This window comes from Anoplolepis gracilipes, chromosome 12, assembly GCF_047496725.1.
Source record: "Anoplolepis gracilipes chromosome 12, ASM4749672v1, whole genome shotgun sequence".
Classification (NCBI taxonomy): Eukaryota; Metazoa; Arthropoda; class Insecta; order Hymenoptera; family Formicidae; genus Anoplolepis; species Anoplolepis gracilipes.
Window position 1 is genome coordinate 5,444,782 of NC_132981.1, and position 12,213 is coordinate 5,456,994.

Consider the following 12,213-nt stretch of genomic DNA (forward strand, 5'->3'; position numbering starts at 1 on the left):
GCGGCAAGCGCGTTACGGCGGCCAATCGCGATCGCTGTAACAAGCGTCGCCGCGAACGTCGCGTGCCGCCACCAACACCCGCCGGCTGTCACGTGAATCTCATGCCCGAAAACAAAACAAACAGCTGGCCGCCCAGCGTCGCCGCTGTCGTTCTCTTCCAGTGGGCTGAGCTGAGCGCTGAGCGTTGACAAGCGCAGCTGAACGGAGGCGAACGAAGCCGAACGGACCCGATTCTCCTTTCGTATGTAAATTTAGATCGAGAGATTGAAATAATCTTACTTGAAATTATCAAATTATTAAAAATCAAAATTAAATATAATTTATTTGAGAAAAATTGATCTGCATTATATATATACATAATGTTTGTCTTTTTATTCGAGCAATTTTTTATTGTATAACAGAGAAAAAACTGAAGAAATGTTTTAAAAATTTCTCAGATAAAAATTTATAATTCAAGATAAAATAAAAAGAAAACAAAAAGATAAAAATGTCATATGTCAATGATTTGGAAATATATTTTTTTAAATATGCAATTGAATAAAAATGCAAATCCAAAAAAGAATCAAAATATTAAAACAATAAATATAAACTAATATTAATATATATTATATATTGTATATATATTTAAAAAATCTAATAGAATAACTTTTAAATAAGTTTATAAAAAATTATGTATACAATTGTTATATACAAATCATATTTTATTATTGTTTTATAAAAATTATTTTTTATTAAAGTTTTATTTTTAAATAAAAATTATTTAAATCTTTCCTTTCACGATATTATATCACATTCGCGATACTGGTGTGATATCTAAAATGTCTAATGCATTCTCTAATACAACTTGCAATGCTTGTAACATATACAACCTTGCAAACATCTTAGCAATCAAATGATCACCTCCTTCCTGCAATTTATAAAATATAACTTGAAGTAAAAAAATATAAAATATAAAGTATAATTTGGTATAAATATATATGAAGCATAAAGTGCAACTTAATAAATAAATGCTTTAAACTTTTTCTCTTACCGTTAGAATTTTAATTCTTCGATAATAGACACTGAACTTTTGACATAGTCGTGATAAAAATAGACATAATACTTGTGGATAAATACAAAACTTCGTCTCACACTTTAAACAATCATCTATCATTTGTGGATATCCAAAAATAAAATTATATATGAGCTCCCATTCAGCCTGCAAACGAATCATATATTTCTTTATAAAATCAATAAAGTTCAGATGATTAATAAATTAATTAGCTAACAGAAAATCTTTAAAATAAAAAATATAAATAATAAAAGTATTAAACTAAGTTTATACAAATAAAAAATGTTTGAAGTTTAATTATTAAGTATTTCAAAATTATAAAAGTATAAATTGTTGAGAAATGCTCTTCATACTTCTTCATATAATTGTGAGAAATCTACATTTTCGATATTTGGCAAACTGGGGTAATTTCCACAAGACACTTTCTCATTGTACTTCATTATAATTGTTGCTATTCTGGCAGTGTTGTACAACACAAATGAGGCACCTATAATATTGACATAATTTTTAATTAGTAATGCACACAATTCTTATTTGATTGTCATAAATATTTATCAAATAAAATTCAATAAAATTAAAAAGTAATTATTACTAAATTATTTTTATGATTACAGAAATTCAAATACAGAATATAACTTGATAATTAAACAAATTTAGGATCTAAAAAAGATTAAGAAATGTTTTATCACAATTAATTTAAAAATTTGATTTATTAGAAGTAAATAATTTATTGATATTAAAGATATATAACCTTTGTTATTTGTGATGCTTCTATTGTCTTCAAAATTATTTTCAATAACAACTGATCGACTAGGTTTCACAGCCATTAATTCAAAAGTAACAATAGCATTGGCCAAGTTGTGCAAAAAGTAATCTTTCTTCGTATTATTTCTTTCGTTTTCGATAAGTTTATGTTCACTTAATTCTGCCAATTGGTCCATTTTACATTTTACATATTGCTCCCAAGTGAGACATGTCTCTTTTGAATTTGTGTGGTAATTTGTTACAACGCCACATATATATTTCTCATATCCCTTGTCAACTGATCCTTCTGATTTGCTGGTGAACATGTATTTGTCAGCACAATTTTCCTCAATGGATAATGTGTAACCATGTAGACTTAATGCCTTTGCAGCAATATTTTTTATTAGACATAGCCTGTGAGTAGTGAGATCTGATTGTGCATCAGGCTGATACTTCAAATTAAATGTTTTACCAATCGTCTGAGTCCTTCCAAATGTCATTCCCTGTTCAACAGCCATCCTTATACTATTTGCAATGATATCTTCTCGATTTAAAAACAAGCAGACCCTTTCTCTTTGCAACATACATTGTTGTATCCTTATTGGCCAGCTGCTACTCTTTAGTATTAATTGTCTGAAGACCTGCCAAAATTTAGAAACTTTGTAATCACAAAAACAGTATTTGATTATCAGATGTTTATATTGTAAGAATGTTTCATAAACTTTTAAAATGAAACATTTCATATGCAGCAATACAATTAAAAAAGACCTATCAAATTTATTCGTTTTAGTCATGCATTCTTTGCACTTTGCTTCTTTTTTCTCTATATCCTTCGAACGTAAAAATATACACGTATTATATTTTTAATATATGTATAAGTATATAAAAAACTCGAACAAATATACAGGTAAAGTTTGAAAAATGAGGTTAGTTTTAATATAAAAAAATCCATTAAAACATAAACAATTTATTTTGAGTTTTATTTTATTTATTTACCTCTTCAGTCAAATCTGCGTCTATATTGTCTCTTCTTATACCGTGTATGTGTACGAAATGTTGCAAAATACTTGTGCAATTCTTGACACATGTTGATATACTCTTCCATGCTTTAAAGTTACACAAAAAATGTAGCTCTCCATTTTCAGATAATTTTTCGCTATTTATTTTGATTATTGAAGAATTTTTATGTTTATCACCAGTCAGTTGAAAGACAATGTTGTCGATAACAGACTTAATACAAAATTCTGTCCAACTTTCCATCGAGAATTCCGATGTCAAATCAGCTGATCAATGGCAATGGCAGCAAATGACAGGGATTAACAATTTCTATCGTAGTAAATTGTTTTTACACTATGTATTATGTCATACATTCTGCATTAAGGAGCAGATAAATATAAGTACTAAATATAAATAAATTAATTAAAGGGGAAAAACTTAATAAAATGAATCCTTGCTTAGTTTAGTTGAATTGTCTGCATTTAAAACAAAATAGGTTATGATTACACTTTGGAAAAAGAAAAGGAAATAACACAAAAAGAAACATTTCATCCATTTCATATTTTCAATAAATTCTATTCTATCTCGATAAATCTACTCATTTTTTTAACTATATTTTTATATAATTATTTTAAACAAAAAAAAGTGCATATATACATACTTCTGACAAAGAAAAAAAATTGCACATTTGCATTATACTAGTAAATAAAATATTTGTATGCATTGAAATTTTCTTGTTTGTGCAAAAATGTTCTTATATTGTAAAAATATAGATTGTTACAACTCATTGCCAATAATTCTGTAGTAAATATTTTGTACAATTTAACAAAACAGATATATTCTAGAAGTATGTGAATACAATAGATATTCTAAAAGTTTGTTAATTAGGTTATTAAAATAAAATAATCATAAGGTATCACTCTTTGTAATAATAGTTTAATTATGTATTTGTGTTATACTTAATTATAGATTTGTGTATCTTACAAAATATCACAAAAAGGATTTGCTACTTAAAATATAATACAAGTAATTATATATATTTTTTTTCAGTATACATTAACATCTATAATTTACTTAAGTTACATTTCTATTTAACAAATTTTTTTGTACGTAAAAGTTTGTTAAATAGAATGATGATACTTAACATATGCTATGGCTGCGAGATCTTTGCAAAATTCTTCTGTTACTATAGCGCTTTCATATAAAATATTTTCCTTCTCTCTGAAATATAAATATTAGAACATATAAGAAGAAATAGTTCATGCATAATATTAAAAACTAATTTAATAATGCAAAAGAATTAACTTAAATGATTCTTCATATCTTAATAATCAAATGTAATTGTAGTAAAAAAAAATTTTAGGCTTTGTTTCAAAAAGAAAAAAATATTTTCTAGGACCTAAGCTTCGTAAATATGAATCAGCGAATAAAACTTTATTTTTTATTTAATTTCAAAATAAAATTTATTTTAATTCTGAAAATATTTAAAATTAATTTAAAAACTAATTGACTATTTACAAAAATCAGATCCAACTTACTCTTCTTCTTGAGAGCAATCACTCAGCAATTTCAGCCTTGTTTCTTTCAACATTGTTTTACTCTCTGTAGTTTTTGGTATTTCATTGACAAGCTGTTTGACAACTTTCTGTAAGCACAAGAATAAACTCTTTGTGCCAGGAATCAGAGGTAGCAATGGATTCAGCAAAAATTCGTGCAGGTACGGATGCGGTAGTAACGCCAATTTGGAGATCAATCCTGTAACTTCTAGATTAACTTCATACGTCTGCCTTGGCATGTTACTGACTTTATCGAAAAGCATGCTCAGGAATGGTCCCATGTAGAATCGACCTGAGCAATGGTCAGCTTCCGGTCGCGAGTCGGAACTTGCGGAATCATCTACCATTACCGCCTCCAAAGGCCATGCCATCAGAGCGCAATCGGAAAGTACCGAAGAGTACTGCCGTTCCCAAACTGGCATGTATTTTTCATAGTTGTTAACATCAGGGTCTGTTTGTAAGTAACGTGGTATCAATGACAGGAAACTGAAATAAAAGTCGAATGTAGCATTGATGAGTTATTTATAGTTCTCTCTCGTTTATCTCATTCTCTGAAGAAGCACAACGAACTCACATATCTTTAAATTCGAGATTTCACAATCAACATCCTCAAACCGCTTATTTATTTTTAATTAGTTTTGTTATTAATGTGTCATTTTTAATATGTTATATTCTTACCAGTTAATAACTCGATGGATATTACTGGGTGCTAAAGTACGGCTGTGATTCTGCTCATAAGAAAGATCTAAACAACCCTTCTTTTCCTTCTCTCTTTCGTCTTCCTCTTCACTCCACGAGGCGATAGCGCTATCCGCAGCGGTGTTATCATAATATGCTCGCGTTGATAGATAAATCAGCATAAGACAATGCAATATGTGCTCGCTTCTTTTATCTATCGCCTCTTCGAACAATTTCAATGTTTCCACTGTCAGGTCATTACTGTCCGTGAAGCAGTTCTCTATCAGTCTGTGTAATACCGGCGACGTCCACACATTTGGTATTTCTGGATCTCTATCTTGTCCGACCAACCAATAACTCACCTCTGAAAAATCGTTAAAATTTCAGAGATAGGATAAATCGACAGGAATTCCAAAAATTTCATCAGCTTAGGAAATATAGTTGTAGGTTGCATTATCTTCTAAAAAGATTTCAAAAAATTAAGATTTTGCCTATGCAACACTGTACAATCATTTTGTGTATTACATTTTATGTTTTCAGATTATTCTACACATACCTGTGCACAATATAGAGGAAGTTATCTCTTTCAAACATTTAGTAACTAGAGCTGTAATAAGTACGACGTGATGATCGACCAAGGCGGGCGTCACTATTCTCTCAAAAAACATCACTCTGATAGTCCTCGCCAGCGTTTCGGCGAATTCTGTCTGGGCTTCTCTGATTAACTGGTCGCAGTAGTCGAACCACATAAAGAATGCGGCAACTTGTCGACAACCAGGAAATTTTTTCTCTTTGGTCCACAACGGTGAGTCCAGACCCCACGTAACATCCACGTTATAGATATCCAAGTGATCTACATGCGCTGGAATAGCGTTGAACAAGTTTTCTAGACGAATTGTCACTATCGACGGCAGTTCGCTTCTAGCAACCGTTTGCGCGAATGAGGGATCGTCCAAGGAAGCCAGGACCATTATTCCCTCGCACGCTCGTATTCTTACAGTGTTGTCCTGAAAATGAAGAAATGATAAGCATGGTCAATTATTATATGTACATTACAATTATTAGCTGTAATTAATTCATCAACTGTTTATTAATTAAAAGATCAACAATTATATTTTTACCGCGCTATTTAAATAGCTCATTAGGGCATCCAATAGAAGACACTTAGACTTTTCCGGTATATATGGTGATTTCAAACTTTGATTATCAGGCGCTATGTAACTTGCATCGTCATAAACATTACAGTCTGTATCTAATCGCAAATCTCTCAAGTTTTGCAAATGTTCGTCGATTTTATTTCCTGAATCTTCTTGTCTCTTTTCTTTCCACTGTTCATTGCTCTTTGTATCTATTGAAGGTGAATCGCAAACAGATTTTTGAGCCAGAGGGCTCGATGACATACTCTCCTCTCTCGAAGAGATAGATTCATTTGATCTTCTCGATGAACCCTGCGATGACGTGGTTGCTCTGAAAGACCTATTTGAACGCAGCAATCTTCTCTGTTCTTTGTCAAAGAGATTCGGATTGATTAATGTGACTGCTTGCGTATCCAAAGGTTCAAACAAGGGATTGGAATTATTTCTTCTTCTGGTTGGGACATAGGTCACCTTCTGGATCTCTGTCTTCTCATTATCTTTCTTGGGAGCATTGCTGGTTGTCTGCTCAATTGGCGCATCATTGATGATACTAGTCACATGAGGATATTTGCATACCAGAAAGCAGATTGTGAGCAGAAATTGTACCTAGAAAGAGAAACGATATTTTTGTAGAACTACGTATCTATCTTTGTAATTAAATTATAAGTATATAGTTTTTTCTATAAATGATTTTTTTATATAAAAGATATGTTCATATTAAAGACTTGAAAATTGGTTCCAAATATCCCACATATATATAGTTCAATAAAAATAAATTATTTGCTTTAGCACAAACTCGTCTTTTTATGTACTTTATTCAATAAAATTCTTTTATTCTATCAACAAACTTTGCTATAATAAGTAATTACATGGCAGCAAAATTCTTTTGCTACGTATGTATAAATATATATGTGTGAGGTTATCATATCAAGACATTTTGAACTCGATTTGTGGCGCAATACTGTCGAATACAGCCGAAAATAGACGGATATAGTCGAAACGCAATGTTCTCTACTTGACGTTCGTATTTCTGATTTTCCCATAAATGGAAATTTTTTTCCTTCTAAATAGGATAATCATATTTTAAATTATGATTTCAGATTGATTGGAAAGTCGGCAATCTACCGTAGAATGCAATCGAAAATGCGAAAACGATACATACACGAGTGAACGTTTGAAATGACATTTCAAAATTGCGAAGTGTCTCGGCCATTGGCGCGAAACCGAATGCAGCCGAGCAGAAACGGGATTAGCCGAAGGCGCATTCGAAGTGTAACGTTGCACATCGGTGGATGTGCGGGTAAGCGTAGCGTGAATAAATTTACGATTTTTCGCGTGTGCAGGAAGAAAACTTGGAAAACTCTGACTCGAGATTGTTCCCGAATTACTCCTCATCACGAAACGCTGGTGAGAAAACGAAGTAAGATGTACATACGAGTGTATCGTGACATTTTGGAATCGCGAATTAACTCCATCACCGATTAGCGAAAAGTCGAGTACGATTGAAGGAAAGTGAAATTAGTCGAAGACGCGAATTTCGCGCGTTAACGCGTGTGTTTGAAATCACAAAGTTTGCGAGTATACAATTCAGGAGTGAGATTATTCAAGGAACAGTATTCTGTACAATTCGGTGAACTAAGTCGTTTTGCGGAGATAGACGAGAAAAAGACTATCGGTATAATCTTCGCTGACAAAGCCAAAACATGATCCAGTGGAATTGCGGCAGGTCACGTAAGTTGATATGTAAAAATTTCTCAGATTAGTTATAAATGAATGTACGACTTATATTTAAGCCATTCACAAGGTCTCAATTATTCTAGATTTATATTAATTGAATATTGCAGTGTTTGCATTATTTTTATTTCATTCTCACATTTTAAATATTTATATTTAGCCAATATTATAATATTTATATTACAATTTAATATAAAAAAATAAAAATAATAAAAATGAAATAAAGATAATAATAAACGAATTTTAATAAATTGATTTACTAGTAAATGAAACATATACTTGTGAAATAAAAAAATAAATTATATAATTTTAAAAATATATAAATATAAAAAAGAATGAAAGATTGTAACAAATAATAAATTTTTAAAAAATTATGTAAATTTAAATAAAATACAAATTTTTCTAGTTTTCTAAGATGACTTTTGATTAAAAAATGAAGTTCTTGTGTATAATGAGATATACACAAAAATAAAATAATATAAAAATATTTCACAAGATTTCTTTTGTGAGCTACGTAAAAATATATGAATAGAAAATTTTGCATATAAATAGGCACAGCTCCTAATTTCTACAGTAAAGAATTAAATTCTAAAAAGACAAACAGACATATAAAAATAGTATGCAGAATGAAATAGTTGTAATGCCTTATAATTATGGATTCTTTGTTTTGTTGATTAAATTTGTAAGTGAATTTTTCCTCAAAAAGTTTAGTTTAACTTAATAGATTGCAGTAAATTGATTCTACTACTAACTATACCTCTTCACTTTCAATTGGAGATGGCGGGTTTCCATTGCAAAGTGCGACAAGTCGTTGTATAGGCGCGTAGATAGATGCATGATGTAAGAGAGGATATTTTGATCTACCCAATAATTTCCTTAAGAAGGCGAGACAAACTGTTCGCATACCAGGCGGCGTTTCCGCACTAGCCAAGGTAGCTAGAAGATCCAAAAGTTTGTGCTGTAAAAGATATTCCAAACAAGGTCCTGGTTCATTCACTTCTTTTTCTTCTTGCAATAAGATTTCTAGCAATACATCCAAATGTCGAGGTATATTGGTGTTCTGTACTGGAACCTTGCAATCGGTCAAATGGCTCACATAGAAATTCATCAATTGCTTCCAATGATAAGTAAAATCTTGCAATGGCGTTGCCGGTGGGGCTATCTGAAAATGTAATGGCATACATTTTGAATTGAGAAATCAAAATAGATTAATTCATTCTGAAAATTATTTTAATTAGATTCATAATAAATTAAGATATTAAAAATTTTTAAATGAGAAAGTCAATATGGTTTTAAAATTCACATTTGTGTAGGTCACAATCATAGACATTAACAATTGCAATTGTAGTCCAGAATTATTAATACCTGTATGTCAAACAATTATATATATAATGTAAAAAGAATCATAAAATTATAAATAATGAATAAGAAATCAATTTGTAAGTATTCACATTAGATTAGTGGCCTAAATAATTTCTCTTTTGATTATATTTTTTATTACAAAGAAGAATGAAAGAATAGTACACACATATATAAATTTTTGTTTTGTTTTCCAAATTTCAAATTATGATAACTGATATTATTAACAATTTCTGATGCATTTGCTTCATTTTAATATGAAGTAAAAGACTTTACAAGTTTACATGGGAGCAAAAAAAAAAAATATATATATATATTACATTATTTTTTATAAAGATTTATATAAAGATACAATTGCAGTACATTGAAAGTCTGGAAAAAATATCATCCAATGTTCAGAACGAAACGATTTTATCTGAAATACTAAAGCATGAAAATTGTTTCCAATTGTGAAAATATTATTGGAATTATAATTACTGCGAAGAAGAGAGAATTCTACTTTAAAAGAGATCTACTTATTATAGACGAATGAGCTATATAGAAATTTGAATAAATTATGCATACAACATATTTAGCTATTAGACCACATATGTCATTCTGTCTATTGATAAACATTCTTTTCTGTCAATATATTGTATTCAAATAATTTTCTGTAAAACTGTAGTTTAGTCAAACGAAATGTTTCTTCAGAGTCATTACCCTGCGATCAATGCATCATTAGATTTTTTCCTGTGAGAATTCCTATGGAATTGAAATAAAATAGCACTAAATTTGTTATCTTAAAAACACAAGGACAAACGGAATTGCGTGATAGCAGACGTTCTCGGCAGTCGTCCTTGCCGTCGACGTCGTAACCGACCGATATCTACTCACCACGTCAATGGCATTCTTTAGGGCGCTCTGAATGCCGCTGATCATGTTAACTCATTCGCGGAATACACTCGTGTACACCTTTTGCTTTCATTCGCAGATTCGATAGCCGTTCTCGCGAAGTGCCGTTCCGATATGCTTCATCGCGTGGCGAAGAATAAATTTTCCGATAGCGGCCACAGACCGCAACTTTGACGTGTCCCCGTGATGTTGAACGATCAAAGGTGCACTAGATGGCGACACCAAACTCATAGCGTGTGTAGGAAATTATACCCGGTGTCGTGCAAATAAATTCAGAGAACACGATTCAGTTGTGATCTATCGGATGTGCGCTTACATTCAGCGTAAATTTTTATATTTAAGAAACATTTTTTTTTTTTGTTCATACATAATTAATTTTATCGTTCAGTTGTTTCGTTAAAGTGTCCTTGTGAATGTGAGCGCATCGTATATTATAAATATACTTGACAACAGCTGAGTAAATATCTTCACGCAAACACGCGGGGTTTATGAATGTTTGTAATACAAATAATTACAGCAATATTAAACATTTTAAAAAAATTTTTAAATAATAGTCATTAAAGTTATCTAGTTTGCAATTAGCTTAAATGAAATAAAGAGTAAAAATTATTAAAAAATTATTAAAAGTATCAAATTACATTAGTTATAGAAAACATTCGGCAAAAAGGATTTGAAATTCGAAATTTTTAAGTAAATCAAAGAAAAAACAATGTATGGCTTTTACTCTTCTTTCTGTCAACATATCAAACAATATTTAATGTGTTTTTATAGAGACAATATTTATTAGATAGTTTCTGCAGAAACAATATTCAATTGTTCGAAAATATTTATTTTGTATAAAAGCTGTAAAGAAACAAACTTTTAAAATGCATTTCATATGCAAGAACCCAATAGTTTATGATGGAAATAAATTGTTTCTTCATTTATAATTGTTTATATATATATTCTCAGCATCAACGTGTACATAATAACAACATTAATGATATGCTATTTGTAAAAAAGTCACGAATTCGAGAACGATGTCGATAATATACACGCATTTGAGCAATCAATTTCGCAAGTTTTGACTCTAATATTTTCTCTCTCTCTCTCTCTCTCTCTCTTTCTCTCAATCATTATATATTCTCTTGTGCATTTTTTTGTCCCCATAAATAATTTCTATGACGCATTATGTACGACAGTAAGGAAATATATTTTTTTTAAATTATGGCTACTCGATTTTACATTTTATATTTTACATTACACTATTTAATTTAATACATATACAGCACGCAATTACATCAATACTCAATTTATCGTAAAATTTATTGTTTTGTTTTTCTCTCAAATATTTTTAAACTATCTTCTAAAAATCTTTTTTTTTTTTTCTTTTCTTTTAGTAAACTTACAGATATAATAGGTGTTGCTAATTTTTGCTAGTAGTAGTAGTATTTAAGACTCAAGTTGATTGATTGTGTATGTGTATATGTCACGCTTTGGCTCATATCATATTTCATTACTTTCAAATTTACTCTAAACGTAAGTACATACTCACCAATTTGAGTGCTTGTAATTGTCGTAACATAGCAACAGAAAAACTTGCGTAACTTGCAAGAGAGAATCAAAACTTCCAACTTCTAAAATCCTGAAATATACGCGCTATAATTGAAACCTGACACTTTAACACGTTAATGCAGTTCGCAGAACTTCAAGATTTATCATTAGTCTTATCAAACTTTATCACGCTAATGATAAGAAAGTATGCTCAATTAATAATGACTAAGTTTCTTCTTTATCTCATACGTAATCACACAAGTTATTTGATAATAATGAATAATAGGATAATGCATAACGAAAAAATTCAGTCCTTAAAATTTCAGTTCAGTAAAAACATATGATAATTTATATATTTTTTTTAAATATTGTTTTTAATATTGTATAACTTTTTACATTAATATTGTTTAGTTACACTTTAAATTAGAATTTTATTAAAATAATTCCACGCGTTGCTAAATAATCCCGAAATAAAATAATGTAATTACAAAATTCTTTTTTTAATATATATATATATATATATATAATTTTTTTT

The 12,213-nt window shown here is 30.0% G+C and overlaps 3 protein-coding genes across 4 annotated transcripts in view; 1 reads left to right on the plus strand and 2 right to left on the minus strand.

Annotated features, from left to right (window-relative positions):
• Positions 1-747: 747 nt before the first annotated feature.
• On the minus strand, positions 748-3,255 carry LOC140671693 (uncharacterized). The gene is made up of 5 exons (XM_072903225.1): positions 2,792-3,255; positions 1,803-2,436; positions 1,405-1,538; positions 1,031-1,198; positions 748-907 (listed from the first exon to the last, which is right to left on the minus strand). The coding sequence occupies exons 1-5, from the start codon at positions 3,053-3,055 to the stop codon at positions 788-790; spliced, it is 1,320 nt and encodes a 439-aa protein (XP_072759326.1). The 5' UTR covers positions 3,056-3,255; the 3' UTR covers positions 748-787.
• A 468-nt stretch (positions 3,256-3,723) lies between these two features.
• LOC140671880 (FHF complex subunit HOOK interacting protein 2A) lies at positions 3,724-12,045 on the minus strand. 2 transcript variants are annotated; one of them, XM_072903573.1, is made up of 7 exons: positions 11,680-12,045; positions 8,653-9,057; positions 6,147-6,767; positions 5,582-6,032; positions 5,026-5,389; positions 4,330-4,833; positions 3,724-4,012 (listed from the first exon to the last, which is right to left on the minus strand). In XM_072903573.1, the coding sequence occupies exons 1-7, from the start codon at positions 11,707-11,709 to the stop codon at positions 3,913-3,915; spliced, it is 2,475 nt and encodes an 824-aa protein (XP_072759674.1). In that variant the 5' UTR covers positions 11,710-12,045; the 3' UTR covers positions 3,724-3,912. The 2 variants fall into 2 exon arrangements, with proteins under 2 accessions (XP_072759674.1, XP_072759673.1); XM_072903572.1 differs by lacking the exon at positions 11,680-12,045 and adding an exon at positions 10,128-10,345 and having other exon boundaries at positions 3,725-4,012.
• LOC140671884 (BRISC complex subunit FAM175B) overlaps positions 7,285-12,213 on the plus strand; it is a 31,001-nt gene continuing 26,072 nt past the window's right edge. Inside the window, exon 1 of the mRNA XM_072903580.1 lies at positions 7,285-7,892. The gene's annotated coding sequence lies outside the window, so the exon portion shown is untranslated. The remainder of the gene's footprint in view (positions 7,893-12,213) is intronic.